Below are 26,690 nucleotides of genomic sequence, written 5' to 3'. Positions count from 1 at the left end.
GACCCCATTTGAATAATATTTGGAGAGGACCTTATGATGCTACAGATCAAATTTTATGAAGATCCATTATGTGGTTCATGAGAAGAAGCTTTTTAGAGGCATTTCTATTTTTAGTTCTCATTGCCCCTAAAAGGGGTCAACTGCCTAAATTTGAACAAAATTGGGAGAGGGCCTTATAATGATGCCTTCAGTTCAGGTGAGCTAACTAGACATCAACCTGGCGTCTTTTAAATTTGCCTTTCTTGAATATATTTTGTTTTTCCCTGCTGTGAAGTGGATCGAGGATAAAGAAATGCTGTTCATACAGCTGTCTATTCCCCCACCACTCATTTTTTAATTCTACTTTTTTCTTTATGTTATTGTGATATCTGCTTCCATCTACTTTTTTCAAAACACCACAACACAAAAACTATTAGTTTTACTTTTATTTCATTGTGTTTCTTGATATTGTGTATTCATATCCCCCATAAAAAATTTTTAGTTTGTGTTTCTTCTCTCTTAGTATCCCATCATCTGCTTCTTCCATCTTCCCTAAAATTACAAATCCCCATCTCTAAACATTTTTGCTTTTATTCCTTGTGTTTGTTGATAGTTTCTTCATATCCTGTCAACCCCCTCCCATCCACACCCTTAAGTTGTTTGTAATTTCTCAATACTGGTTTTTAGTATCCCAAAAATGTATTTTAACACGTTTTTCCTTTTACCTTCTTTATAGTGTCTCTTGGCATGCCCCGACCCACATCAAGTATTTTTTTTGTTTACACTGCTCATGTCTCTTGGTACTGTCTCTCCTCTCCTATAGATTATTTTATCCTTTACCCTGCTGAATTTCTATAATGGACTGGTCCATCATTCAATTTTAGCAACACCACTTATTATTCAAAGGGGTGTTCACTGAAAATTTACTAATTGAATAGTGCAGATCATGATCAGACTGCATGGATGTGCAGGCTGATCATGATCTACACTGGTTGCAAAGGCAGACTCAATCGTGCCCAGCAGTGTAAGGGTTAACTGTAAATTTCAAGTTTCTTTGGATGAACCCATTTTCTTTTTTACTTAATTTCTTACTCAACAACATCTGCACTCCAAACATTCCACACATGAAAATAGGTCCCTTTTCAGAACATGCTCTTGTTAAACAACAGATTAATGTAAAAACTAAAATGTAGAGATATTGATATAATTCTTTATTGCATTAAATATCTTTACAGTCGCCATGTAGCAAATGTACATAAATATAAGACACAGAATGTCATACATAATATCACATGTCATATTTACTTTTCCTCTTGTTTTACTCATCTACTGTTCAGTCTGTGCCTATGAACACAAGAACACAATCCTGAATCATTCTAGACTGGCAATCATCTTTCTCAAAAAATTTTATAAGGAAGATTTATAAAAACCAGTCACCTTATGCATGGTTGTGCTATGACTGTTGATTTTTTAACACATTAAAATTAACATATGAGTGAATCAACCATTTTCAGCACCACTGTCACTGTCTGGATCTGGAATTCCTTCTTCCTGCCTCTTCTTTAGCTTGGCTATCAAATCTGAAAAGGACAGAAAAATATACAATCAGATTTTGACATTACCTTAAACAGGGCAAAATTCATATATTTATTTATTTTGTTGGGTTTAATGGCGCACCGACACATTTATAGGTCTTATGACGACTTTCCAGCTTTGATGGAGGAAGACCCCAGGTGCCCCTCCGTGCATTATTTCATCATGAGCAGGCATCTGGGTAGAACCACCGGCCTTCTGTAAGCCAGCTGGATGGATTCCTCACATGAAGAATTCAACGCCCTGAGTGAGGGTCGAACCCACATCGATGAGGGGCAACTGATTTGAAGTCAGCGACCCTAACCACTCGGCCTCGGAGGCCCCCAAAATTCATATATAAATGTAAATACCTAAAGAAGAAACCGACGCCCCAGAATTAGAAGGGCGTAAGTGGTAAATCATAGTTTTTGGCAAAATGAAAAAAACTGTCTATGACAGATACGCCCTTCTAATTCTAAGGGCGTAAGTGGACTTTTCTGGTACAACAATTAAGTGTAGATACGCCCTTCTATTACTGGGATGCTGAAAAACTTTTCACTTACGCCCTTTTATTATTGGTGAATTTGGTCAACACAGCAGTTTGTGACAAAATTTTTTTTTACAGAATTATGCCCCTTGGTGTGTCACAGTGTAGTTTCAAAAAATGTATGGTTCATAAAAGGGCGTAACTAACACTTACGCCCTTCTTATTCTGGGGCGTCGAAACTATGGTGACCCTACAGGAAAGCTGACATTGAAATTTGGAGACTGGGAACAAGGCACCACAAACGGCAAAAAATAGAACAGAATTTGACAAAAGCTGTTTCTAAAACACACATGCCCAAATGCTTTGTGACTGTATGACCCAAGTCTTCTCCATGTATAGTGCAGAAATCCTTTTGGAACTTGAAGTCACTGTGACCTTGACCTTTGACCAAATGACTTTAAAAACAATAGGATTCATTTACTGACTAGCAAAAGGCTAAACCATTCTCTAGTTACCTATCAGAAAAAGTGTCCGGCACTAAAGTAACTTTGACCTCGAGTTTTAACCTAAAAGACTCCAAAACAATAGCGTCACAGTCTGGCAGCTGGAGGCACAACCCATTTGAAGAAGTTGTAGACAGAAGGTCATAAATGGAGTGTAACATATCATCATCAAATTATTTACATGAAATCTGATCTAATTATAACTCTGATACTTTTTTTCCAAATAAACATGAAAAAATAAACATCTATATGTTGAAGCTTTTACAGATCAAGTCTGGTAATGGTTTCCTCAATTAATCATCAACTCATTTAAAAAAATCCATGTTGACTCCAGAGTTCACTTTATTTTGTTTTCTGTCACAATGACATAATTATAGGCCATTATGGCAACTTTCCAGTTTTTGACGGTGGTGGAAGACCTTAGGTGTCCTCTAGGTATTATTTTGGTCATTGGAAGGCACCAGACAACCCACAGCGGTGGAGGGCAAGTGATTCGAAGGCAGTGATCTTGACCACTCACCCGCTGAGGTCCATCATCAGCTTGAGAAAGCTTGACAAATAGATGTAAAAGAACAAGCATGAATAAATTCTTAATATTAGTTTTATAAAATCTAGAGATCGATACAAGAAATCAACATTCTTCTGAGTCATGCAAAGTAATGATGTTTACCTCAAATCTTTGGCTTAAGTGATTTTATCAAACGGCCATGTATGATGCAGGCAATGAAATTGTCACCTAATCACAGTACTCACCTTTTGCAGGATTAAATACACCCATTGTTTGTTCATTACATACAAAACATCTCTGGGACTTCCGGTACTGAGATAATGCACACTTTTCACAAAAATGATGTTTACATCTGAAAGTAACAAGGCAAACAGTTTAAATAAACAAGAGGGTCATGATGACCCAGGATCGTTCACCTGAGTAATATGAGCTACAAGTTTCAAATGTCAAACTGATGATAAAATATTAAGAAAGTCAGTAGGTCCCATTCATGGTCAACGAAATTCCGTTTTACGATTTGTGTGCAAAACCGTGTATGTCATCAATATTTCAAGGCTGTATCTTAAAAAACAAGAAAGTAGGTCAGTAGCTCAAGGTCACAGTAAAGTGACATCATATTACTTGAGGGCATCAGGTAATTATAATTAACCAGTCTTGGAAATAGGATCAGATGATTTTTTAAGTATTTTCCCTATATAACTCACATAATAACTAAGTGACCCCAGGGCAGGGCCTCTTTTAATCCCTGGGGCATAATTTGAACAATTTTGGTAGAGGACTACTAGACAATGCATCATACCAAATATCAAAAGCCTAGGTCGTATGTTCCTATTATAAGTCTATATAAAACTTGAGACCCCCAGGGCAGGGCCTCTTTTCACCCAAGAGGTACAATTTGAACCATTTTGGTTGAGGATCATAAGACAATGATACAAACCAAATATCAAAGGTCTAAGTGTTGTGGTATCAGACAAGAAGATTTTTAAACTTTTTTTCCTATATAAGTCTATTTAAAACTTGGGACCTCTGGGGCGGGGCCATATTTGACCCTAGGGGGATAATTTGAACAATCTTGGTAGAGGACCACTTGATGATGCTACATACCAAATATCAAAGCCCTAGGCCATGTGGTTTTGTGCAAGAAGATTTTCAAAGTTTTCCCTATATAAGTCTATATAAACCAAATGACCCCTGGGGCGGGGCCATATTTGAACCTATGGGGATAATTTGAACAGTCTTGGTAGAGGACCACTAGATGATGCTACATACTAAATATCAAAGCCCTAGGCCATGTGGTTTTGTACAAGAAGGTTTTCAAAGTTTTCCCTATATAAGTCTATATAAATCATGTGACCCCCGGGGAGGGGCCATATTTGACCCTAGGGGGATAATTTGAATAATTTTGGTAGAGGACCACTAGATGATGCTACACACCAGATATCAAAGCCCTAGGCCCTGTGGTTTTGGACAAGAAGATTTTTAAAGTGTTTCCTTTTGGTTGCCATGGCAACAAGAGTTCTGCATGGAATTCAATTCTTTGAATAATTTTGAAAGGGGGCTACCCAAGGATCATTCGGAATTTCCTGTGAAGTTTGGTGTAATTCTGCCCAGTGGTTTTCAAAAAGAAGATTTTTTTAGAAATTGTTGACGCACGACGGACATCAAGCGGTCACAATAGCTCACCTTGTCACTTCGTGACAGGTGAGCTGATAATGTTAGCATTACAATATACTCTAAACTGGAAAACAAATCAAGATCTTATATCATCATTTTCAAGGAGTGTTTAACAAGAGCAAAAAACAAGGAGATACTGTGCTGTTAACACACCTTATCATATAAAAAGGGCTTGGCGCAACTTATCCCTTAGCAAATGTTAAAACACACAAAACAAGGAGCTGCGTTCAATGAACGCTTGATGCCCCCAGTGGCATCCTTGTCAATAGATTTTGCACCTAAGACCAAAACGAGGTCAAGGTCAAACTGAGGTCAGGTCATGTTTGAAGACAAGGAATGGTCACAGTTTACATCTGTATTAGTATCAATTTATTCTTGTAAGGGGTATTGGTGCTAGACGAAACGGTCCCATTTGGTTAACCAAGAGACGGCCCATATAAAGCAACCTAAGTCCAAAATGAGGTCAAGGTCAAGGTCAAACTGAGGTCAGGTGATGTCTGAAGATGAGGAATGGTCACAGGTTACATCTGCATTAGTATCAAGTCATTCTAGTAAGGGGTGTTGATGCTAGACGAAATGGTCCCATTTGGTTAACCTCGTATATACGGACGAACAAACAAACAGACGGATGGACAGGACAATCACTATATGCCTCCCGCATCAGCAGATGCTGGGAGCATAAAAACAGTTTGTTATCCCTGCATGATACTTTTATGTGTTCGATGATTGGTGTATCTATAAGACATTTAGCTGATATCTGAAGTCCATATAAGCATCAAGGACAGACAATAATCACATGACATCTGGATATATGAAATTCACTCCATAAAATAACTCAAACAAAACAGACTCAAAATATATATACTTCACTGAATAATCCAGAAGTGCAAAGAATCAGACTGCATCTGAGAAATAACCAACTCCTGATAAAAAAAGAAACATGAGACATAACTCTATAACAGACCATATGATGAAGAAAAAAACTTACTTAGTAATTACAGGGTTTACAAACGATTTCCTACAAATGAAACACTTGAAAGGGAGATCATCCTCATCACTGCTGATTTCATAATTCTCCTCCTCTGTAAACATGGAACATTAAATAAATATTTTGCATTAAAAACTCCCTAATCAACAAAACATTTGTTCTGTAATGTAGAGATAATTTCTGAAAATCAGCACACGAACCCCTCTTCTCACATTCATTATCATCCAAAGCCAGGATTTTGTTAGAAACACAGTTTTTTTTTACTTTTACCAACAAAGTTATTTCATGGGGATATGAATTTGTACATTTCAGATTCTGAATTCAAGATGAATACATATAGATCGATCACTTGTTTGTTGAATTTTGATATGTGGACCACAAAAATTATTACCCCATGAATATTAAATTCAGTGTTCACATTATCTTGATTTGGTAATATATGTAATGGAAACATAAATGGTTTGCTAATAACTAAAATGGATTTGATTTTTTATTAACTCATCACCAAGAAATACAGAAAATCAGGATAGAACTATTCCTACCTCCGTGTCCATATGTTCCCTGTTCCATTTCTCTCTCTAACTGCCAGCCATGTTTGTAATCACTTCTGTCGTGCAAGAACTTACAACTGTCTGTAATTAAACATGTGACTCAACAATAAACTCCTGTTGTTTCTTAAAAATCTGTTTATTATTAGTATTATGAAGACAGAACTTTATCAACTATAGTGCCCTCAAAATGTCTAGAGACAAGTTGGAAATAACACCAAAATTGTTAAACTGAAATTCTTTTAAAAGACATAATTATCAGATAAACATACATTATAAATCTATGCCGTCAAAGTATTATTTTGTGTTGTGAAGCTTATTGTTAAATATATGACCGATATTCTGATGAAATATTATTTATTTCTCATCTGTATCCAGACTTTTGGAGGGCACTGTAGTATTCAGAAACAGGGTCTTTTACATTCAAATGAGTATTAACTTATCACATACAAGTATCCAGACTGTCACTGACAGAAAGATACGTATCTCAATAATAGCTGACTAATGACATGTATAAAGTTATATAACTACCCACAGTTCTTAAAGGTGGGTCATAAATCCTAGCTTCTATGCTTTTTTTGTTGTTGTTGGGTTTAATGTCATACCAACACAGTTACAGGTCGTATGGTGACTTTCCAGCTTTTGGTGGTGGAAGAAGGCCTGAGGTGCCCCTCCAGGGATTATTTCAATTAACGGAGGGCACCTGTAGAACCATCAACAAGATAACTTCCTCACCTAAGAGATTTCTACACCCAAAGTACCCGGTAAGGCTTCAAACTAAAGCAGTAAGGGGCAAGAGATTCAAAGTCAGTTACATTAAGCACTTGGCCACAGAGGCCCTTTCAATGCTTCTTTACAAATTTATGTATTTCATACTTGCATGACAATTATGCAGTTGTTGTTCACTGCTGACATGGCACAACATTGTGAAGAGTGAGCACAAGATTACCTAACCAGGCTCTCTGACTCTTAGATACACCAAACTAATGAGGTCAATGTAATTAAATGCTAACTGTGTAACAAACACAGTCCACTGGTTAATAGAAGGAATGGAAATGTATTAAGATGTATAACAAAAGATACTTACCTCCAAATCCACACATTCCTGTTTCTTTATAATCCTTACATATATCAGGTTGATAATCCCATCTTACAGTTGCCCTCAAATGTGCAGGTGCTCGAAGGGGCCCTTTCCTAAATTAAGAATTGTTTAGTTAGTATCATTATTACTGATGGGGGACTAATTTACGGATTCCATGGTTGCAACAATCCATCAAATTCAATCCTAGGAAATGATTAGCCATTTTTCCAGCTGAAACTGTAAACAATTTTATGATAAAATTATAAAAATTTGTATGAAATTAATTGTTATTATGTTTCTTCTAATATGAGTTATGCAATAAGAGCTAGACAGATTGTGCAGTACAAGTTACATGGCTGATCCTCCTCTTCATCACCAACTATAATAATTTTCACTAAACAGTTTACTTTGATACAAGGGAAACTTTCTGTTGTGTACCAAACTATACTGGGTTTGGCCTGCTCCATTTAGTGATGCAGAATTATGGAAAGTACATTGTACATGTAGGACAAACAAAACTATAAGACAACAACAAAACTATTGCCATAACAAATCATTTTAAAGAAACTAAATTGTGCAGAAAAAAATGGTGTTTTTGATAAAGAAAAAATAAATTTACCTGACAGCATTACTGGCTGCATTACCCTGTGCAGTATCTCTCTTTTCATAGAAAACCTGATAGTTGTTGATCCCTCTGTATACCTTGTCATCCTCTTTACCTTTCAACTCCTAATTATTCAAAGTATAATGTTTGGAAGTGTGAATACAATTGAAACTCAGTATTTCAACTGACAAAGGATCAAGTGTCATATTTTGAAATAACCAAAATTGATTTAAAAATAGAAGATGCTTTTGTAGAAAAGTGCATGTCTCCCCCAATGCATAGCTGTATAGGCAAGAAGTCAATAGGGGACAGGAGCAAAAGTCAAAGAGACACTGATGGTTGGCTGCAATAGGGATCATCTACTCGGCATGTCCAATCATCCTAATATATTTTAACATTCTGGGCCTAGTGGTTCTCAAGTTATGAATTGAAAACAGTTTTCCCTGTTCAGGCCCCTGTGACCTTGACCTTTGATCGAGTGACTGCAAAATCAGTAGGGGTCACCTAATCTGCATGTCCAATCATCCTATTAAGTTTAAACTTTCTGGGTCAAGTGGTTCTCAGTTATTGATTGAAAATTGTTTTCCATGGCCCCTGTGACCTTGACCTTTGATGGAGTAACCCAAAAACAATAGGGGCCGTCTACTCTGTAAGCCCTGCCTCCCTATGAAGTTTGAAGGTTCTAGGTCAAATGGTTCTCCAGTTATTGATCGGAAATGAAGTGTAACGGACAGAGGGACATACGGAAGGACGGACAGGGCAAAAACAATATGTTTATCAAGGTAGGGGGAAACATAATAATATTTTGTGCATGTGTTTTTGGGACAGGACTTGAATATTTGTATGACTGTTATAAGACAGTTTTTCATCAGTATTTCAGTAAGGTGAACAATGATAACTTAACCTAATGTGTTCATGGATTCTGTTACCATACAGGCTTGTTCTCTGTATTTCACAACTCTTCAACATGACAATGTGGAGGATAAATCACTTCAGGCACAATATCTCCCGTCATGTCTTTAACCGTTACCGTTCTAAGTTTTTAAAATGGAATAGTCCATCATTCAATCGGACAGTATCTTTATTTATTCAAAGGGGTGTTCAATGAAAATTTACTGACTGAATATCAAACAGTGCAGACCATGATCAGCCTGCATGGATGTGAAGGCTGATCTTAGTGTGCACTGGTCACAAAGGCAAAATCACTTGCTGCCAGCAAGCTAAAGGTTAACACGAACATGCACTTGAACTTACTACTTCTCAACTCATAGTTGTGTACTCTATCTACTGAGCTAACCAGGCAGGCTAAAAGAATAATTCAAACAATACTTCCAAATAACATTGTTTGACAGTTTGTTAAAAAAATCACCTGAAGCTAACACTGAAGAAATTTTGTTTTCACCACTAATGTTACAAACACCAAAATAGTTTTCAATAATGTTCTGTTTTGTTTCTAAATTCTATAATACCTAAAAAGGTAAGCCCACTTAAAGGTCAAACAATCTTGTAAAATTTCTTAATTAAGAAATGAATCTGAAATAAAATTCTGTGTAAATAAATTCACCAGTTCTGAAATAGAGAGCAAACCTTGTTTATCTCTTGTTGTTTCTCAAAGATGGCTCTGGCATCTGCTGCCAGGTCTGTATCTATTTGCACTGTTGATGTTGCACCCATATCTTGTGGTCCTTCACTTTTCTACAACAATAAAATAAGGCATGTTAGTACAAACGTTTACTCTGTCCAGCAATATGATAGATATTTGATACACATTTACTCAGATACTTAGCATGTTATATACCAAAATGTTCCTGCTAATTTGGATTTAGTCTGAAGCTGATCAGATTGTCAGCATTTTGAGTAATTCACGATGGTTTCCAATATGGCTACCATTTGCACCGTACTAGTTCATTTGTATTAATAACCAAGATTTGTATTATACACCAGTAACAAAACGTGACTGAATCACCTAATGACTGAATCACCTAACGACTAAATCACCTAATGACTGAATCACCTAACGACTGAATCACCTAACGATTGAATCACCTAATGACTGTGAATCACCAAACGACTGAATCACCTAATGACTGAATCACCTCATGACTGAATCACCAGACTCTCTAAAGGTGACTTAAATACAAATGTATACTTTTGGTAATAAAGCATATTATGCATAGGCTTTGCAATACTGCTGGATATATTGTCTGACATTTGGTCAGAGAAACAGACAATGACTGTCTGACCAAATGAAAATTTGTCAGATCCATATTTTGTTGTTTTGAAAAAAGCAATTTCAAATGCAGGTCTTAATATTATACTAGTATTAAACAGTTGCCATTGGATGTAAAACATCAACTGGTAAGTCGTCATAACATTTGTTGCATTTTTTGTCTGAATCAACCATCCTTCACCAATTTTTAAATACATTAATATGAATTGATAGATTGTGTAAACATCTGACATTCAGTCAAGGACCTCTCAGAAAGTTAACAGACTTGCTCCAAGTTTGCCTCACATGTCAGATGGCCTGGACTGTACACAAAATCCTATATCTTTGCTTCTTACATTGAATTCAAGGTGAAGGATGAGTAACTAAGGGTTTTGTAAGGAAACAAGGGAATAACTCACCCCTGTTTTTGTTGACTTGTATGTTACTGCTACAGATTTTCTAATCTCCTCATCACTGTCACTATCAGAGAGGTTCTCTTGACCAAACTTCTTTGTTTTGGTCTGAAAAAAGTTGACTTGGGGCTTAACTGTGTTGGTACAAAACCTGCTTTCTACCTTTAAGATTACAACTATAAAGCAAAAGCTTCAGGACTTGCAGAAAAATTATCTGAGATTAAAGATTCATATGTTTGCAATGTGCACCATTTACAACAACAGTTTACTTTTATATGGGAAGTACTAACTTTGAATGCTTTAAATACATTTAATTAATTTAATTTGACTAAATATATATCAACTTACGGTGTTTGAAGAGCCACATTCACAATTAAATGTTGTGTATAAAAGTCATTTATTAAAAAAACCACAACCTTCCAGTTCTTTGGTAGAACATAATTATTATACTGTGTTTAGCAATACATGTAATAGGTGTGTACTATTTTAAACCTCTCATACAGTACTCTTCTGAAGTCTTCATATACATGTACACAAACATGTTAATTTTTTATTGAAATTGAATGATACTTTGATGTAATTGCTCATATTCATTAATATTCATACCTTGGTAAATAGTTCTGAGTATCGACCAGCAAGTTATTCAGTAGTGTATAATATATACATATGTGTGTGTACTGTGAAATCATTAATATTCGTGGGGGAAATTTTTTGTGGATTTCGTGGTTGAGTCAATCCACGGAATTTAATCCCAACGAACAAGTGAAATTTCCATTCATTTTATGTTGTAAAGTTGAAATCCACGAATTCATATCCCCACGAAATTGCCATTTTGACCAAAACCACAAAATTTTATGCCCACAAATATTAATGATTTCACAGTATATTATATATTGGTACTTTCTAACATATACTTTCTTATTGTGATTTTTATTTTCTTTATATTCAATTAATTTGTTTTTATATGAATGAGCCATGACTTTGAGGTAATATCTTGAAATCAATTGATTAACATGTCTCAAAATCTGTGTATGTGTGTGTGTTTGGGTTTAACGTCTTTTTCAACAATTTTTCAGTCATATAAACGACAGTGTCTACTTGTAGCAGTGAGCACAATGCCCAACTTTATAGTGCTGCCGCACTGGAATATCACGCCCTAGACACGTGACATGATACCCCACCCAGTCACATTATACTGACACTGGGCTAACCAGTCCTAGCACTATCCTCTTAATGCCGAGCGCCAAGCAAGGAAGCTACTAGTACCATTTTTCGCGTCTTTGGTATGACACGGCCAGGGATCGAACCCACGACCTCCCTCACTTGAAGCAGACGCTCTACCACTAGGCTACTACGTAATAAAGATATTCAATTTTTTCAGTCCAACGATGAACAGTAGTTTAAAGGACTATTTTACAGTAAAGTCAATGAAACAATCTAAAAATAAATCAAACCATGAAACAAACATACATTAAATTATGTACTTCAAACCAAAAGGCACAGGTAAGCTAGAAACATTTTGAGGGAATACTATATTATTAATATATTTTTGAATAAAGCTTCTTACATTTAAAATTTCTAAAGGTAACTAAATACTATAGTGACTATAAATTTAATAAAGTTTTCAAATTGTGTAATTTTAGAACAAAAGTTTACATCATTAAAAAAAAAGGAGAAATTACTATCCAACTTACAGACTGAACCATTCTATTTGGTCCTCTGGATTTCTTTGCTTTCACAGCAACATTACCATCATCATCATCATTACTGCTATCTGCAAAAATTTATATGTATACAATTAATGTGTTTTTACCTACAGATTTGGAACTTGCAATTTCAGTTCAGTACAGAAAATAATTCAATTGAATGTTAAGATTAAAACAAGGCAGTCTGAAAGACAGCTATATCCCCCGCCGCTGTTATGGATAGTAAAAGGGTTGATGGTATTGGGTGGAAGCATTGACATTAAGTATATTTTATAGTCCATGTATGACAATATCAATGAATTTGTTCCAACTTCCAAGCGATATAGAGCCAAGTCATATTAAAATCCTTCAAGGGGTTTAGGAGATACAGAGCGGACACAAAATGGAAGGCTCAAACCTCGTTTATTTATGATAATGGTGTTTTTTTTTTATGTTATTAGTATTTTCTACATGGGGAAGGCATAAATTTGTAATTGGAAGTCTGAGAAATCAACAGTTGTCATTTAAAAATTGGACGTAATTCGTTTTATCACGAGCTGCCCTATGTCATGGCCAGTGTAATACTTTAATAATAAGCATCTGTTGATTTAATTGCGAAGATCAAGTCAGCACACACTTCAATAAGGTAACGTGGTGACACGAGCTTATGCGAGATTATCTCCTGCTGCCATAATTTCTGTGTATAATTTTCTTTGCGTATCCCTGTTTCTCGTATTCTCAGGGTTTCTCATATTCTCGTTTTTTGCCTTCAAGTTGTCAAATAATTTAATGTTTGTTATTTTCTAGACAGGAATGGTACAAAATTGACACACTGAAAATTTCAAGTGATTTGAATGCATATTGACGAAACTATCAGCATTTTACTCAGTTTTTAAAAAAATCCTTATTTGTTTCTGGTGGTGTTAGCAAATTTGCCATAAATTATTGATTATGCAAATAATTGTAATATTTCTTGATGTATTTACTACAGAATATATCTTTTTATAACACAATGGTAATTTTAATGTTTTAAATTCAACAACTTATTTGTGATGAAAAGTCAAATCTAAATCCACGGGAATATCCCGGTACAACCCGTTTTCGGACACCTAACGGTATATCGCTACGGTTTCGCTAAGTGGAAAATGTACAACAATTATAAATGCTGGAGTTTTGTTCAACAATCATTTATCCTAAAAAATATGCAAGTAAACAAACCCCATCCCGCAGCATGTTTCAGATATCCTTTCCAACATGGCTGACCTACTTTTCCATTAACCGGAAGTTGTACAACCCGTTTTCGGACACCTGCTTCAAAATATACTGCGCTCCAAAGTTTACGTCACAAAAAGTCAGAAACAGTTTAAACAAATTTCGAACATTCATTTTAACTGTTAGTATCAAGAAAACTACCCAAAACGCATTTATAAAGTATTTTCAGTGTTAGTTTATGGAGTTAGTTGGTGGGATCAGCAGCACAAATGGAACACAGGAACGTGTCTCCTATTCCGATTACCCTCACTGTTACATACAATATGATAAGTGTACCCATCCCTTACATATTATCATCATAAGGTCTGTATGATCCCCTAGTGGGCACATGATTCTGAAAAGAAACAGAGAAAAAAAAACTTTACTACCACTAATTAAAATTTCATTAACCAATTGATTAAGAAAACCTCGTAAGGTACACGGGTCTATAAGTGGTAACTTTTTGTGCGAAGTATACTTTTGCAAAATTTGACAGTGGGGGCGGAGCCTGTAAAATAATCTCATCTGTCGGACGACAGAGCTTTCAACATGAAAACATTGGATTTATTTCTAAAAAACACATATTTTGGACGTGATATTTTGGGAATAGTGAAAAATATAAAAATGTAACAGTATGTAAGTTTTTATCATTTGCTTACCCTTTTAATTTCTATTTTTCTTCAAAACTACCAGCGTGACATTTGTATGGTGTTTGTAAACAAAGCATGCGTGAGGGAAACCGGAAGGGGCGTGTTTTCCAGGAAAACTAAAACATTACCGGGGCCGGCCGAATACGGGTTGTGTCCGAAAATAGGTTGTCGCAGGATACGAGAAACTCTTGGTCCATTTCTGCGAGTGAGGGTGGTATCAAATAGGGTGGGACCCTTTATGTACCAGTTCATTTATGTACCAGGTACTTTATGTACCACTTTGAGACTTAATGTACCACATATATTATATAGTAGCTATAACTTTCTATCTATATATCTATTGTGCATAGGTGATAATAGGTGATAATTTGGTTGTAATTTACTGTGAAATTGTTGATTAAATCAACAATATGGGCCAACATTTTAAATTGACTTAAATTAAATATTTAAAGTGATTAAACAGTTTAACAATGCATTTCACAAAATTGGAATAAGGAACAATTCATAGAGATCAATTAATGCTGGATTTTTTTTAAATTTTATTTTATTTTTATATGTGGTACATAAAGTCTCATAAAGTGGTACATAAAGGGCTGGTACATAAGTGGACTGGTACATAAAGTCCCACATTCAAATATCCCAGACTCACCAGTTTCGACGCACATAACAAGCAACATGGCCGCGCTTTTTCATTCAGTAACATACGTGACTCTATTAGATGTTGCATGTGCACAAACCTTTTATGCATTGAATCATACTGATAACATCTTATTCTAAACAACTGACTGCCAGAAATCAAAAGGTAAACAACAACTAGTGTGGTCGGCCATACTTTTTTCTAACACACCTATTTCGACGCATCTTACATGATACTTGTTACGAAGCTTTTGATTGGCTTAAATATTTGTGCAATCACTGTAAGTAATGTGCTACACCATAACTGTCATGGACGCTGCAATAAAACTTGACACAAAAGCAGATGCAAGTAGATCATCAATATTAAGGCCAAATGATATAAATAAATCTGAAAACATTTAAACATTCATGAACATAAGGGGCTAAGAACATAAATAATCACTCTGCTTTTTTAATACACACTGTCTCCTGTTTTTTCTTTCATTTTTCTGGACTGCAGTGTTTACAGAGGAATTGGGTACATTTTGTTTTATACAAAACTAGATGAACCCAGTGTTCGCAGCCTACTTGACAAGAGAAAAAAAAAGGAAGTGAGTAGAAATGATCGCATTGATATATAATCCGTACACCTTCCAAAACAGTGCATAAAATAGTGCGACTACATATGTCACATGGCAGTGATGTGACCTTGATAGCACCAAAGTCGGCTGCAGACGTACAACAACATTTCCAGTGACTTTTTTAATCTAAGCTTCCACAGGGACGTTTTTAAAATGGATGAAAATTTACATTAGTAGAAACATTAAAAATCATGTATAGGGTAAATGTAAGTTAATAAATATCTTCATATCCTAAACTTTCCAACTTTTTTATCGGTAAAATTAACCATGATGTTTTCTGTCATTACACCGAGTTACTACGTCATCGGAAACCCCAAGTTAATCGAGAACGAGGTAAAAAAAAAATGGCGTCGAAATAGGTGTGCGTAAAATTATGTGGTGCGACGATACAGTAACAAAATAATTAAATGGGAAAATTTCAGTAACCTTTTATGACTCCATCTGAAAGACAAGTGAATTTTCTACAAAATAACACCCAAATGCTGTTTATGAAATGGTTAATCTGTTACTGGGAATAAAGTCAACCCCTTAGGCCCCCGAGAATATGAGAAAACAGGATACTGAGAACGTCGGACTAATTTGTGTAAGTCCGATACAAATTAAACATCATCTTACTTTTTGACTTAGGTGAGTTAAAATCATTAACCTGTATCACTAAACTGTATTTTAGGACGTTGTTGCGGTCTTTTTACTGTTTTCTTGAAAAAATTACAAACTTTCTTTTCCTCTGTGGAGTTGTCGGCCATATTGTCATCCATGCCTAACTCCAAATGCAACATGCTTTCTGATTGGGTAAGTGAGCCGCTGCTAATCACCTTCACGTACCGTACAGTTTATCCGTTCCATCTATTGCACCGCTTTTACATCTACAGGCCCCCCAAAAAACATAGTGATTATAACTGGGAGGCGCTTTGTCTGTGACAGACTGTTAAAAGATGAGCAAGCTCATAAGTTGCAAAGTTAAAAAGACCTACAATTACTAAGATTAAGAACATAGATGTCACGCGCATATAGCCAATCTGAACCAAACAAATATCATTAGAGGGTTAGACTTTTTTTTTCTCTTTTATTTTTCAATCTTAAATACAAACATACAAATCGTTTATATTTCAAATTACACTCAAAACATTATTTTAAGTATCAAAGCACAAAAAGAAGTACATAGAAGACAGAATTTACAATAATACAACTAGATTTACATGTTTATATCTAAGAGTTTTAAAAAAAAGTTAAAGAGATTAGAAGTGAAAGGACAGTGGGAAAGATAATAATCATTCAGGCAAAAATGGAAGGATGAGAAGGGAAAGTGAGAAGAGTAAGAGTTGAGTTATGTCACTTGGAATCATGATCCTAAAAAGCAAAAAGAAGGATAATTTTAAAGGATAGTGTTGTTCGTTTCCTGTTTTTCATAATTGATAATTTGGTACTGTATTGTATAGCTAAGAGGCTTGGCTTATTTCAATATTAGTCCACTTCAGTAAAATTTAACCATTTTTCTTCATATTTATGGAGCCTGTCATTAATCATTGCTATTTCTTTTTCAATTCTAATTCTCTGTTTGAAAAATGTAAAAAAGTTATCAAAAGAAGGAACATTTTTTGTATATTTCATTTTAAAGATAAAAAAATTACCAAGAATAATGATAAAGTTTAGGATATCTTCTTTATCTGTGTTATCTATGTAACCAAAACAAACATTCTTTATATTCAGTTTTAACTCATTGTGTCCCTTATTTTCCAGAAAGACTTGTAGTCTGTTCCAGAAAATTTGTACCTTTGGACATTCCCAAATTAAATGTTCTATACTCTCATTACTCATGCAACAGAAATCACATAACTTACTTTGAGGCAGTTTACATTTATAAAAATATTTGTTTGTTGGAAGCAAGCGCATTAACAATTTATATTGAAAACTTCTAAGATTGTTATCTATTGTGGCTTTGAATGGGTTACTAAAACCTTTTTTCCAATCAATTTCCTTATCATCAAGAATGTTTTCCTATTTGAATATAGCTGCTGGTTTTTCATATGTTTTCTTACTCATTAAAAGGTTATAAAGAAACTTGTTTGGGTTTTTACTTGATTTCAGTTTCTCAATAAGGTGGTTGGTTTTGCTTCCATAAAGAAATTGCATTGAAATAAGGTCTTTAAGAATTTTCGGAATTGCTGATACTAACTGATGATATTTCAAAAAGTCAGTCTCATTCAGATCAAGTATTTGTTTTGCGTCTTCAAATTGATACCATTTATTTGTTCTAAAATCAAAAAGTTGATCAATGAATTGTATACCTTTTTCATGCCATCTTGCCCAGTAGATTACATTATTTCCAAGTTTAATTTCACTATTGTTCCAAATTATATGTTTTTGTAATTCATTGTTTTCAGCATAATAACTGTTTATTAAAAACCATGAAACAAGTACATCTTTCAAAAAAGGGTGACCTGTGCATATTTTTGAAACATCTTTCTGGTTCATATTGCATTGTAGAATGAAAGTATTACCAAACCTGTTAAGTACGTTTCCATAAAAGACTTTCCAGTAACCATTATTTTCATTCGAAATTATGCGCTTTACCCAACATGCTTTAATAGAAGTTAGGAATGTATTAATATCCGTAAACTTAAGGCTTCCTAAACTGTAATTACTGAAGAGAGTGTTTCTTTTGATTTTATCATTTTTTCCATCCCATAAGAACTTAAAAAGTTTTGTTGTTATATCTTTGACAATACTTTCTGGTGGATTTTCAAGTACTGTGAAGGGATATATAAGTTTAGGTAAAGCAAATGTTTTGATTACTGTTACCTTCCCCACCAGAGTAAGTTTTCTGTGCTGCCATTGTTTTAAACAATTTGTAAATTTTTGTAATTTTGGTTCTAAATTAAGTTCAGTATTGCGTTTTAGAGGGTTAGACTTGTAGGCTTATATAAAACTGTTTAATTTTAAAACTGACGGTGATCAGGCACGCGTAAAGGTGTGAACTGACTGTGCTTAATTTGTAAAGAACAAGAAAAACATTTTTTTTTTTAAAAGTAAATGAGCGTATTTATGCGGTAATTTCAATGAGATGCTCACGACCCTGGTAGTTTATGGACTAAAAATTTCTGTTGACGACGGTATTAAGAGCCATTTGTCATAGGTGTTAAAAAACTTTAAAATGATACAAAATATCCGAAGTATATTTAATAACACAAGTTTTTTTATTTATCTTTTTAATTTTTTTTTTAACTTTTAAACGCCGTAGCCTGTGCGGGATGTCGATCCAGCGCTAATATCAAATTCTGAAATGTCACCGATATTTCAAATATATATTGATCATTTCTTACAGATCGTATTGATATTTTTTAATGTTTTGCAGTACAAAAGAGTAATTTTCGCCAGAACGTGAACGAATTTTTGTTGCTGCGAATGATACGGTGCTGTTCAAGAGATTGCCAGTTGAGATATTTAAGCATTTCTCCTTCTTCTTCTTCCGTGTACAGGACAGGACTCCAATAACTGCATGGATTGTACTTTGTCCACGGTTGGGTTGGAGCAAGACAGTCTCATCTCTAAAGGCTGTACAGTTAAAAGTTGACTATGTATACAGTTAAAACTATGGTAAACACATGAGCTGTCTACACCGAGTACAGAGGCGGGGCTGCTACCGAGGCATGGAGAGCAGCCTTGAAAGCATCGATGTCTGTGAAAGTGGTTGGCAAGCGGTTCCAGTCCTGTATCGTCCTGGGAAAGAAGGACTGCTTATACACAGTGATGTTCGTGTATAGGAGAAATAGCCTCCTGGAACCCCTAGTTATGCTGTCGCTGCCTCTGATAATATGTGCTGCCTCTGGAATGTCCACTAAGTTGTGGGAGATCTTGAAGAGCATGGTCAATCGTAAGATTCTTCGGCACTCTTGAAGAGTTTTCCAGCCGAGTCCATTAACGATTGCTGTGACGCATCCCGGAGTCCTGTCAGAGTAGTTGTTACACGCGTATCTGGCGGCACGACGCTGGACTTTGTCAAGATGGTTGACATCTTCAGCTTTGTAAGGGTCCCAGGAAGCTGCAGCATATTCCATTGTAGGTCGCACCATTGATTTGTAGGTGGTGTCGCGGACCACTTTGCTGCAATCTCTCAGGTTGCGGCGGAGAAATCCAAGTGACCGTGATGCCTTGGCTGCTGTTGCTTGAGTGTGCTTCTCCCATTGAAGGTCATCGCTGAGGGTTACGCCAAGGTACTTGGCCCTGTCGTTAACTTGGAGACGCTGACCATGGAGATAGTAGCTGGTCTCCCGACAGTGACGTTGGTTTGTTGTAATCCTCAGCACGGTGCATTTATCTGGGTGGAAGCTCTTTTACTTTTCTGTTTGTTTTTACATTTCTTTTGATGAATCTAAGTGAATTGTTTGCGTTTGATGTGATGTTATTAATATGTTTTGACCAACTGAAATCATTTCACAGTGTGACAATAGTTTCATCTGCAAAAAGTTGTGACTTACTTTTAATGGACTCTGGGAGGTAATTTATGTAGACTAGGAAGAGACAGGGGCCTATGAATGACCCTAGTGGAACCCCAGACAGAACAGGAAGTTCATCCGAGGTGAAGCCATCCACAACTATTTATTTGGGATTGGTCCTTGAGAAATGACTCGATCCACTGGGATAGTAATGGGTGGACTCCCAGGTTATCGAGCTTATGAATTAGTTTGTGGTCAACCTTGTCAAAGGCTTTACTGAAGTCCACTACGATGACGTCAGTTTGTTTGCCATTTTCAAGATTGTCAAATACCTCTTGTGTGAAACTTATAAGTTGTGTTTCACAGCTATGCTTTGACCTGAAGCCATGTTGATATTGGCTAAGGAGATCATTTCTGTCAAAGTGGGACATGATATTTGAGACAAGAATATGTTCCATTAATTTAGAGGCAATACATGTTAGGGATATGGGCCTATAGTTGCTAGCCTTGGATTTTGGGCCATTCTTGTAGACTGGTGCAATGATTGCTCTTTTCCAGTCTTTTGGAACTTGACCTGTTTCAAGAGATAGTTGGAATATCTTTGTGATGATTGTGGCTATCTCTTGGTGAAGTTCTTTTAGTAATCTTGGTGAAATTTCATCAGGACTAGAGGCTTTATTTGGATTAAGCCCAATTAGTAACTTGTCCACGTCCTCAACAATTATAAGGATCGTTGGCATCTCTGGTGCTGATTTGGCATTTGTTGCTTTTTTGCTGAGTTGTTTCAGCCTTAGGGGTTGGGGCTTTGAAAAGACAGATTATAACTGTTTATTGAGGATGTTTGCCTTGTCGGTATGAGTTAGACCCTCATACTTCAAGGGGGCTACACCACAACTCTCTGTTCTGTTATGTTTAACAAACGAGTAGAACTTTTTTTCCTACCCGGTTGGGAGTCGCCAGTAAATGACCAATTCTAAATAAGACCAATAGGAGGTTCTTATTTCCTTCTGGATACTACATTTTAGGGCCTTAAATGCTTGGGCAATAGCTGATTGTTTACATTTCTTTTTCATGTTTGAATACAATTTGTCCCGTTTGCGTATAAGTCTGAGGATTTTGGGGGATAACCAGGGCAGGTCCGCACGTGACTTATTCAGTTTTGTTGGGATGTATTTATCACTCAGCTTATTTATTTTCTCTTTAAGCAAGTAGGTCTGATTTGAATTTTGACCAGTTACTTTTCTTATAACATCTAATTGATCTTTTCGGTTGAACTGGTCTCATATATTAATATTTAGTTCATGAAATACTATGTAATGGTCTGGGGTACCAAGGCTTGGGAGGGTTTTAGTTGCGTTAACTTGGGAAGGATGATTAGTGAGAAAAAGATCTAGGATATTTTCTTTCCTAGTGGGGATTGTGACCATTTGCTGAAGGTTACAGTTAACAAGGTTGTCAAGAAAAGTGTCATATAGGTCTCTGTACTTGCAATTGGCCTGTGGCCACACAGACACATTTATAGATCATATGGCGGCAACTTTCAAGCTTAAATGGTGGAGACGGACACAAGGCGTTTGTATGTAAGCTTATTTATAGTCGTCACCGAAAACCCATAAGGCGGCTCCTTCAGATGACTGTTAAAAAGTAGTAATGTTAGTGCGAGGAAAGTCTAATATGCTCTAAATCCAGAAGAGTCCCTGTTTACCTTGCCAGGGGTAAAACACCACGGAACTCTTATCCTGGTGTTAGTTGTTTTTTAATTGGAGGAGCTGGGGTCTCTAACTCCTAATAAACGGTATTATGTTCAAGTTGTTGTCAAATAAAGCCATGCAAACAAATTTAATATTACCAATCTTGGCCTTATTTTGAAGAGGGTTTTTTCCTGTCACACTTGTTCACTACAACATCACATCAAAATTACACTGCTGTACATATCTTGGTACTACCCGTACTGGAAATTAGTCTTATCTCACTTAATACAACATTAATTCTATCTCATTTTTCTCTCCCAAAATGTCAAAAATTCATCCATAATAAAGTTTAAACAAAACGCCATAATATCCCCCTCTGACCACCCCAAGTGAAAAATATATGTTCTATTACCTGTCTACTATTAAGTGACTAAAATTTTTTTCTTCCTGTGATGGTTCCTTACATTTACAACTGTCATATGTTATGACTGTACTATGTTACTTTTAAGGACATAGCTGGGTGTATATATTTTTTAGAAATATTAACAAAATAAAATACACAAAATATCTGCTTGATCAATTTTGTTAACTTGATCTTTAAAAGTTGCTGACAACGCATACCCTGTCGTAATTAATGCTGATGCATTATATTGGGTAAAGATATATAACGTGTAACCTATGAGAAAGGTTTTATATAACAGACAAGTGCATACTATTAACTTGCTGAACCCTATATGGCCTTAAATTTTATTTCATTTTCAAGTAAATATAGTAGGCTAGCTACATCCATAATATTTCACAATTAAATAAACTTAAGGAAATTTTGCAGACTGTGCTTAACATGATAGACCTGTTTTTAAACTGCTTTTATCTGTAAATCCTTCTTGTTTTTAACACTATCAACTGTATTCATGCTTGCAATACACATCGTGTATTACTTTTATCCTCCTATCCATTCTACTTTTAAATTTCTTGTACAGGCGCGCAGCTGCACATATTTCTTGTAAAGAGGAGTGCTGCAGTATAAATAGTTAGATAGGAAGCAGCACAGGGTTTAGTCGCTTAATTGCAAATAGGCTGAAAAATTAAAGAACACATAATTTTCATGGGGTGGGGGTGGGGGGGGGGGGGGGGGGGGGGTCAGAGAGTGTGGCTTTAAAATTGGCCTTAACATTCCTCACAACTTCTTGGTCAACGATCAAATAATTAAACAAAAATTGATCGTCGGAATGGTGGCGTGAAAGTCTAATTAATGTGTCTTCTAGAGGAATTTTATTTTTTCAAATTTTATATTTAAATACTGCTGGTAATAAGTAACTGATTTATCATGAATGTTTAATAATATAATTTGAAGAAATGGTATCAAAAATGTCTGTAATCTTCAATAAAAATATTAAAATATTTCCTTTTTTACTAAAGGTAAAAAAGCGTGAAATTTTTAAAAAAAAGTTATCTTACAGTAGAGTAATATTATTGATAGAGCAAATCAAACTCCAAATATAGTGTGCGCAGATCGAGAACATTTGATAATTTTAACATGCATATATATGTCCAAAACGTTGTGGATATTATAGGAATAAGGTCAGTAATTCGGTCGAAAATGTGCTTCCGTGTCGAAAGAAGTCCATAATAAATAGATCCTAATTTTCCCATTTTCTGCGCAAATTCGTGTAGAACGAGTGCTTTAATCACACTTTTTCGCTACTAGAATACATTCTGCATGAAATGAGACGGTTTTCATGCATACAACCCACATGGCAAGTTTTGCAGATCGAAACCGGAAGTAGGTGTTTATTGCGCGGAGGAGAGCAAATATGCGCCATTTTTAGGGTAGCAGACCACAACTGACTGGCATTTCACTAGGAACTATTCAACCCCCTATTTTCTTTTCATTTTTGCGTTAATTTGTGATAGAACTTTCATGAAAAATTGGTGTAGGAAAAAGTGATGTTCTCTAAAGATACGTAAAGACGACATGAATTTGTCGTTTTTTATATGAAACAAAGAAGGATTTGAATTACTGACCTTTAACCTATACTAATTTCACTTGGGTATTGATTACATTTCACTCTGACTTTATCATAGACTCCCTGTGTAAAATCTTCTCTACCTCAAACGTTACACATACCCAAGTGTACAGATAGTTATGCCTTAATACAGAGTTGTTCCCCTTTGTTGAGTATACACCATTTACTGTGCTTTGTGCACATCAGAAACATTTTAAATGCGGTAGCAATATAGGTAATTTAAAGAAGGTATTCAAGTAAAAAACTACATTGATAACCTTATTTTAGTGTAGATCAGACGCTATAGCCTGTACTATTCCTGTTTTATTTCTTCAAGACGTCCAGCAATGGAGAACTGTACATAGACACTTGTGTCCACCACCACAACAATATTTACACACTGTCTATTCATAAGTTATCACACAAATAAACACATTAATTTCAGTATGACCACAGGTTTGAACGATCTAAGATCATGAAGGTAAGATTTAGATAGCGCTGCTGACTCCCGGAAATTCCATTGGATACTTCAGCTAGGGTGTCAGACGTTTCACCCCCAAGACTGTTCCTCCCAAGACTTTTCCTCCCAAGACTTTTCACCCCCAATTTGGGGGGGGGGGGGGGGGGGTGAAAAGTCTGGTGTTTTATAGCATATGAAGACTTTTCACCCCCTATTTGTTTTTATTATTAAATATGATTATAATGTTTTTTTGGGGGGGAGGGGTTGTATAGTTATGAATAATTTCATTAGTTAATACATTTAAAAAAATATTTTATGATGTTTGTTAGTAGAGATGACCATAAACTTTAAACATAAGTTATTTACAAGGTTATCTTTTAATTCATTTGTTTGTTCAATGATTGTAAATGTGACTTTGATGATTAAAGATACTTTTGACAATAGTTACAAAACTAAAAAAATATTTTAATCCCTCTGTTTGATGTTCAGTGATTGAAAAAAAATAAAAGTACTTTTGATAATAGAACAGAACAGAACATGACTTTATTAACTCAAGTTACATATGCAACATGTGAGTATACAGACAAAAGTAAATTATTACAAATTTTCATATGACATGGTGTTTCTGTAAAAGTAAGTATGCTAACATTATTTCTATTTCATTATAACATTATAAACAGTGACTATAAGAAAAGAGAGAAGAGTTGATGATCGTACTTCAATAGATAGTGGGGCAGGAGGTGCGCATGGTAGGGAGGGGGAAGGGGTGTAATAACTACAAAATAAAATATTTTATTGATGTTAAAATTAGCCTTGTTGTTCAAGGTTTGAAAGTTTGCTATCAATTAACAGTGTTGTGACATAAAAAAATACATTGCTAAAAGCCGCTATCAAATAATTTACATCATAGTATAGAAATATAATATACGCAAATTTTGTACAATAAATTATCAATGGTAAAAAATAAGATTGTCTTGTTTGTTATATTGTGAGAAAATAAATTATATAAGTCAATCAAGTGTTAGAAGATTAATGATTTGGATGATTAAAACAAAGTTTGGGGATTTTCGGACTTTCATTAATTTTGTCCAAATATTATGCTGATTTTGTGTAGGAAATAAGCAATATATCTATTGTGGAAAAAATGTTATATTAAAATTGTTTATATCGCACATCGTTTGTTGTCGACAACTTAATTGTTAGTTTTTGTTATCCTTTATAGGCAAGTGATGCAAGATAAATTAAGTCTATCAACCGTTAATTTATTGGCAGCATTCTCTTGCATGTTTTAGTATATTTTGTCCTTATAATGATAAACTGTACATGTTCAAGTTATATCAATAAATTGAAATAATAACAAATTCTCGATTATCTAATAAGTCGAAATAGTTTGATGAATCTTGTTACATAATAGCAAAAAATAATTTCAAGAAAGCAAGAAATACATTTGTGAAAGACAAAAATGAGAGAAATAGAATAAATTTTACAAGCATGTGAACTAAGTATAATAGAATAAGAAAAAAAAAGATAAATATGCTAAGCTGCTGGTTCCTTTTACTGAATTCGAATGAAAACTCACTACAAAACAGAATTTATCATATGCTGTGCAACAATGCAAACAATAACATTACTGTACATATAATAATTCAAACTGGGCGTTTCAAATAAAAATGCTGTTAGAAAACCTGGGATTGTCGGATATATGGATAGGTCAAGATAGTAACAGTAATTCTTTTTCTACAGAGAATATTGGACAATTATTATCAAACTTGATATGCTAACATTAACAATTCTCAACGATTACTCTCTTATAGCAGATTTAAACATTCCTTTAATCTTGAAAAATACTTAAATATAATTGAAGAAAAAAATTTCGAATTGCTCTTAGTAGATTTAGATTATCATACAGGCTTTTTTTTCGGCCGTTTTTATAGCCGTTATTCGGCTATATTCCCAATGCCAAAAAGCATGTATTTTTCCCAAAATGAGTGCAAAAATTCCCAATCTACAATCTGAAAAAAATTTCATCAAAATTGCACAACTATTGACCAAATTATGGATAAAGGTTTAGATTAATTAAAGTTTAATATACTGTAGGTTAGCCAGTTAATCCATTTATATTTTAACACTTATTCCTGTCAATCAAAAGGTGTTGATTAAACACAATACCTATGAAGAGTTTAAAATATTGACCTACAATGAAATGAATGACTTTCAAATTGTAATATTAGTTTATTTATTTATTTATTTCAGTCTCATCAGCATACATAAATAACATTACAGTACATACATGTATTACATATAATAACATTAAACATATCGAATGCTGCCACTCAATACTGAGTTACCTGAGACTATATTATCTTGTTAAATATATAAAAATATATCATAAAAATAAATTCCACATCATATTGCACTTATAAATAACCATATTACATGTTATCACAATTGGGCTATCATTATGATACTAAAGGATAAACATATACCCTCTAATTCTAACCCCTAGTTGATATTTACATCTACTATTGTAATCTAAATCTACTCATATTTTTCATAATTATATTACTGTAGTCAGTCAGGGGTGTAACTGTTTTAAGTTATGTAACCTATTTCAGTTACTTTTTCAAGCATTTTATAACCTGTATTAGTTATAAAATATTGTTAACTCGGGTAAGTTATTCAATAAAAG

At 34.8% G+C, this 26,690-nt stretch overlaps 1 protein-coding gene across 2 annotated transcripts; it reads right to left on the bottom strand.

The window, feature by feature from the left end:
* Positions 1-1,175: 1,175 nt before the first annotated feature.
* LOC123561511 (E3 ubiquitin-protein ligase RNF113A-like) lies at positions 1,176-16,213 on the bottom strand. Of its 2 annotated transcripts, none has more exons than XM_045353944.2 (10): positions 16,055-16,213; positions 12,261-12,340; positions 10,573-10,674; positions 9,532-9,639; positions 7,960-8,069; positions 7,347-7,453; positions 6,254-6,343; positions 5,712-5,805; positions 3,295-3,401; positions 1,176-1,559 (listed from the first exon to the last, which is right to left on the bottom strand). In XM_045353944.2, exons 1-10 carry the CDS (start codon positions 16,185-16,187, stop codon positions 1,480-1,482), a joined length of 1,011 nt encoding a protein of 336 aa, XP_045209879.2. In that variant the 5' UTR covers positions 16,188-16,213; the 3' UTR covers positions 1,176-1,479. The 2 variants fall into 2 exon arrangements, with proteins under 2 accessions (XP_045209879.2, XP_053409102.1); XM_053553127.1 differs by having other exon boundaries at positions 16,024-16,166.
* Between the last annotated feature and the right edge of the window lie 10,477 nt (positions 16,214-26,690).

This window comes from Mercenaria mercenaria, chromosome 10, assembly GCF_021730395.1.
Source record: "Mercenaria mercenaria strain notata chromosome 10, MADL_Memer_1, whole genome shotgun sequence".
NCBI lineage: Eukaryota > Metazoa > Mollusca > Bivalvia > Venerida > Veneridae > Mercenaria > Mercenaria mercenaria.
The sequence above is the reverse complement of the archived record's forward strand: the minus strand, read 5'-3'. Positions and strand labels throughout refer to the sequence as shown.

What these genes read in the sequence shown, in the direction of transcription:
- LOC123561511 (XM_045353944.2), bottom strand. Translation starts at nt 16,187, where the DNA reads ATGTTGCATTTGGAGTTAGGCATGGATGACAATATGGCCGACAACTCC. An exon ending in AATACAGTTTAGTGATACAG is followed by an intron (nt 12,341 to 16,054) that starts GTTAATGATTTT and finishes AAATTTTTGCAG; the next exon opens with ATAGCAGTAATGATGATGAT. An exon ending in AACAACAAGAGATAAACAAG is followed by an intron (nt 8,070 to 9,531) that starts GTTTGCTCTCTA and finishes TTGAATAATTAG; the next exon opens with GAGTTGAAAGGTAAAGAGGA.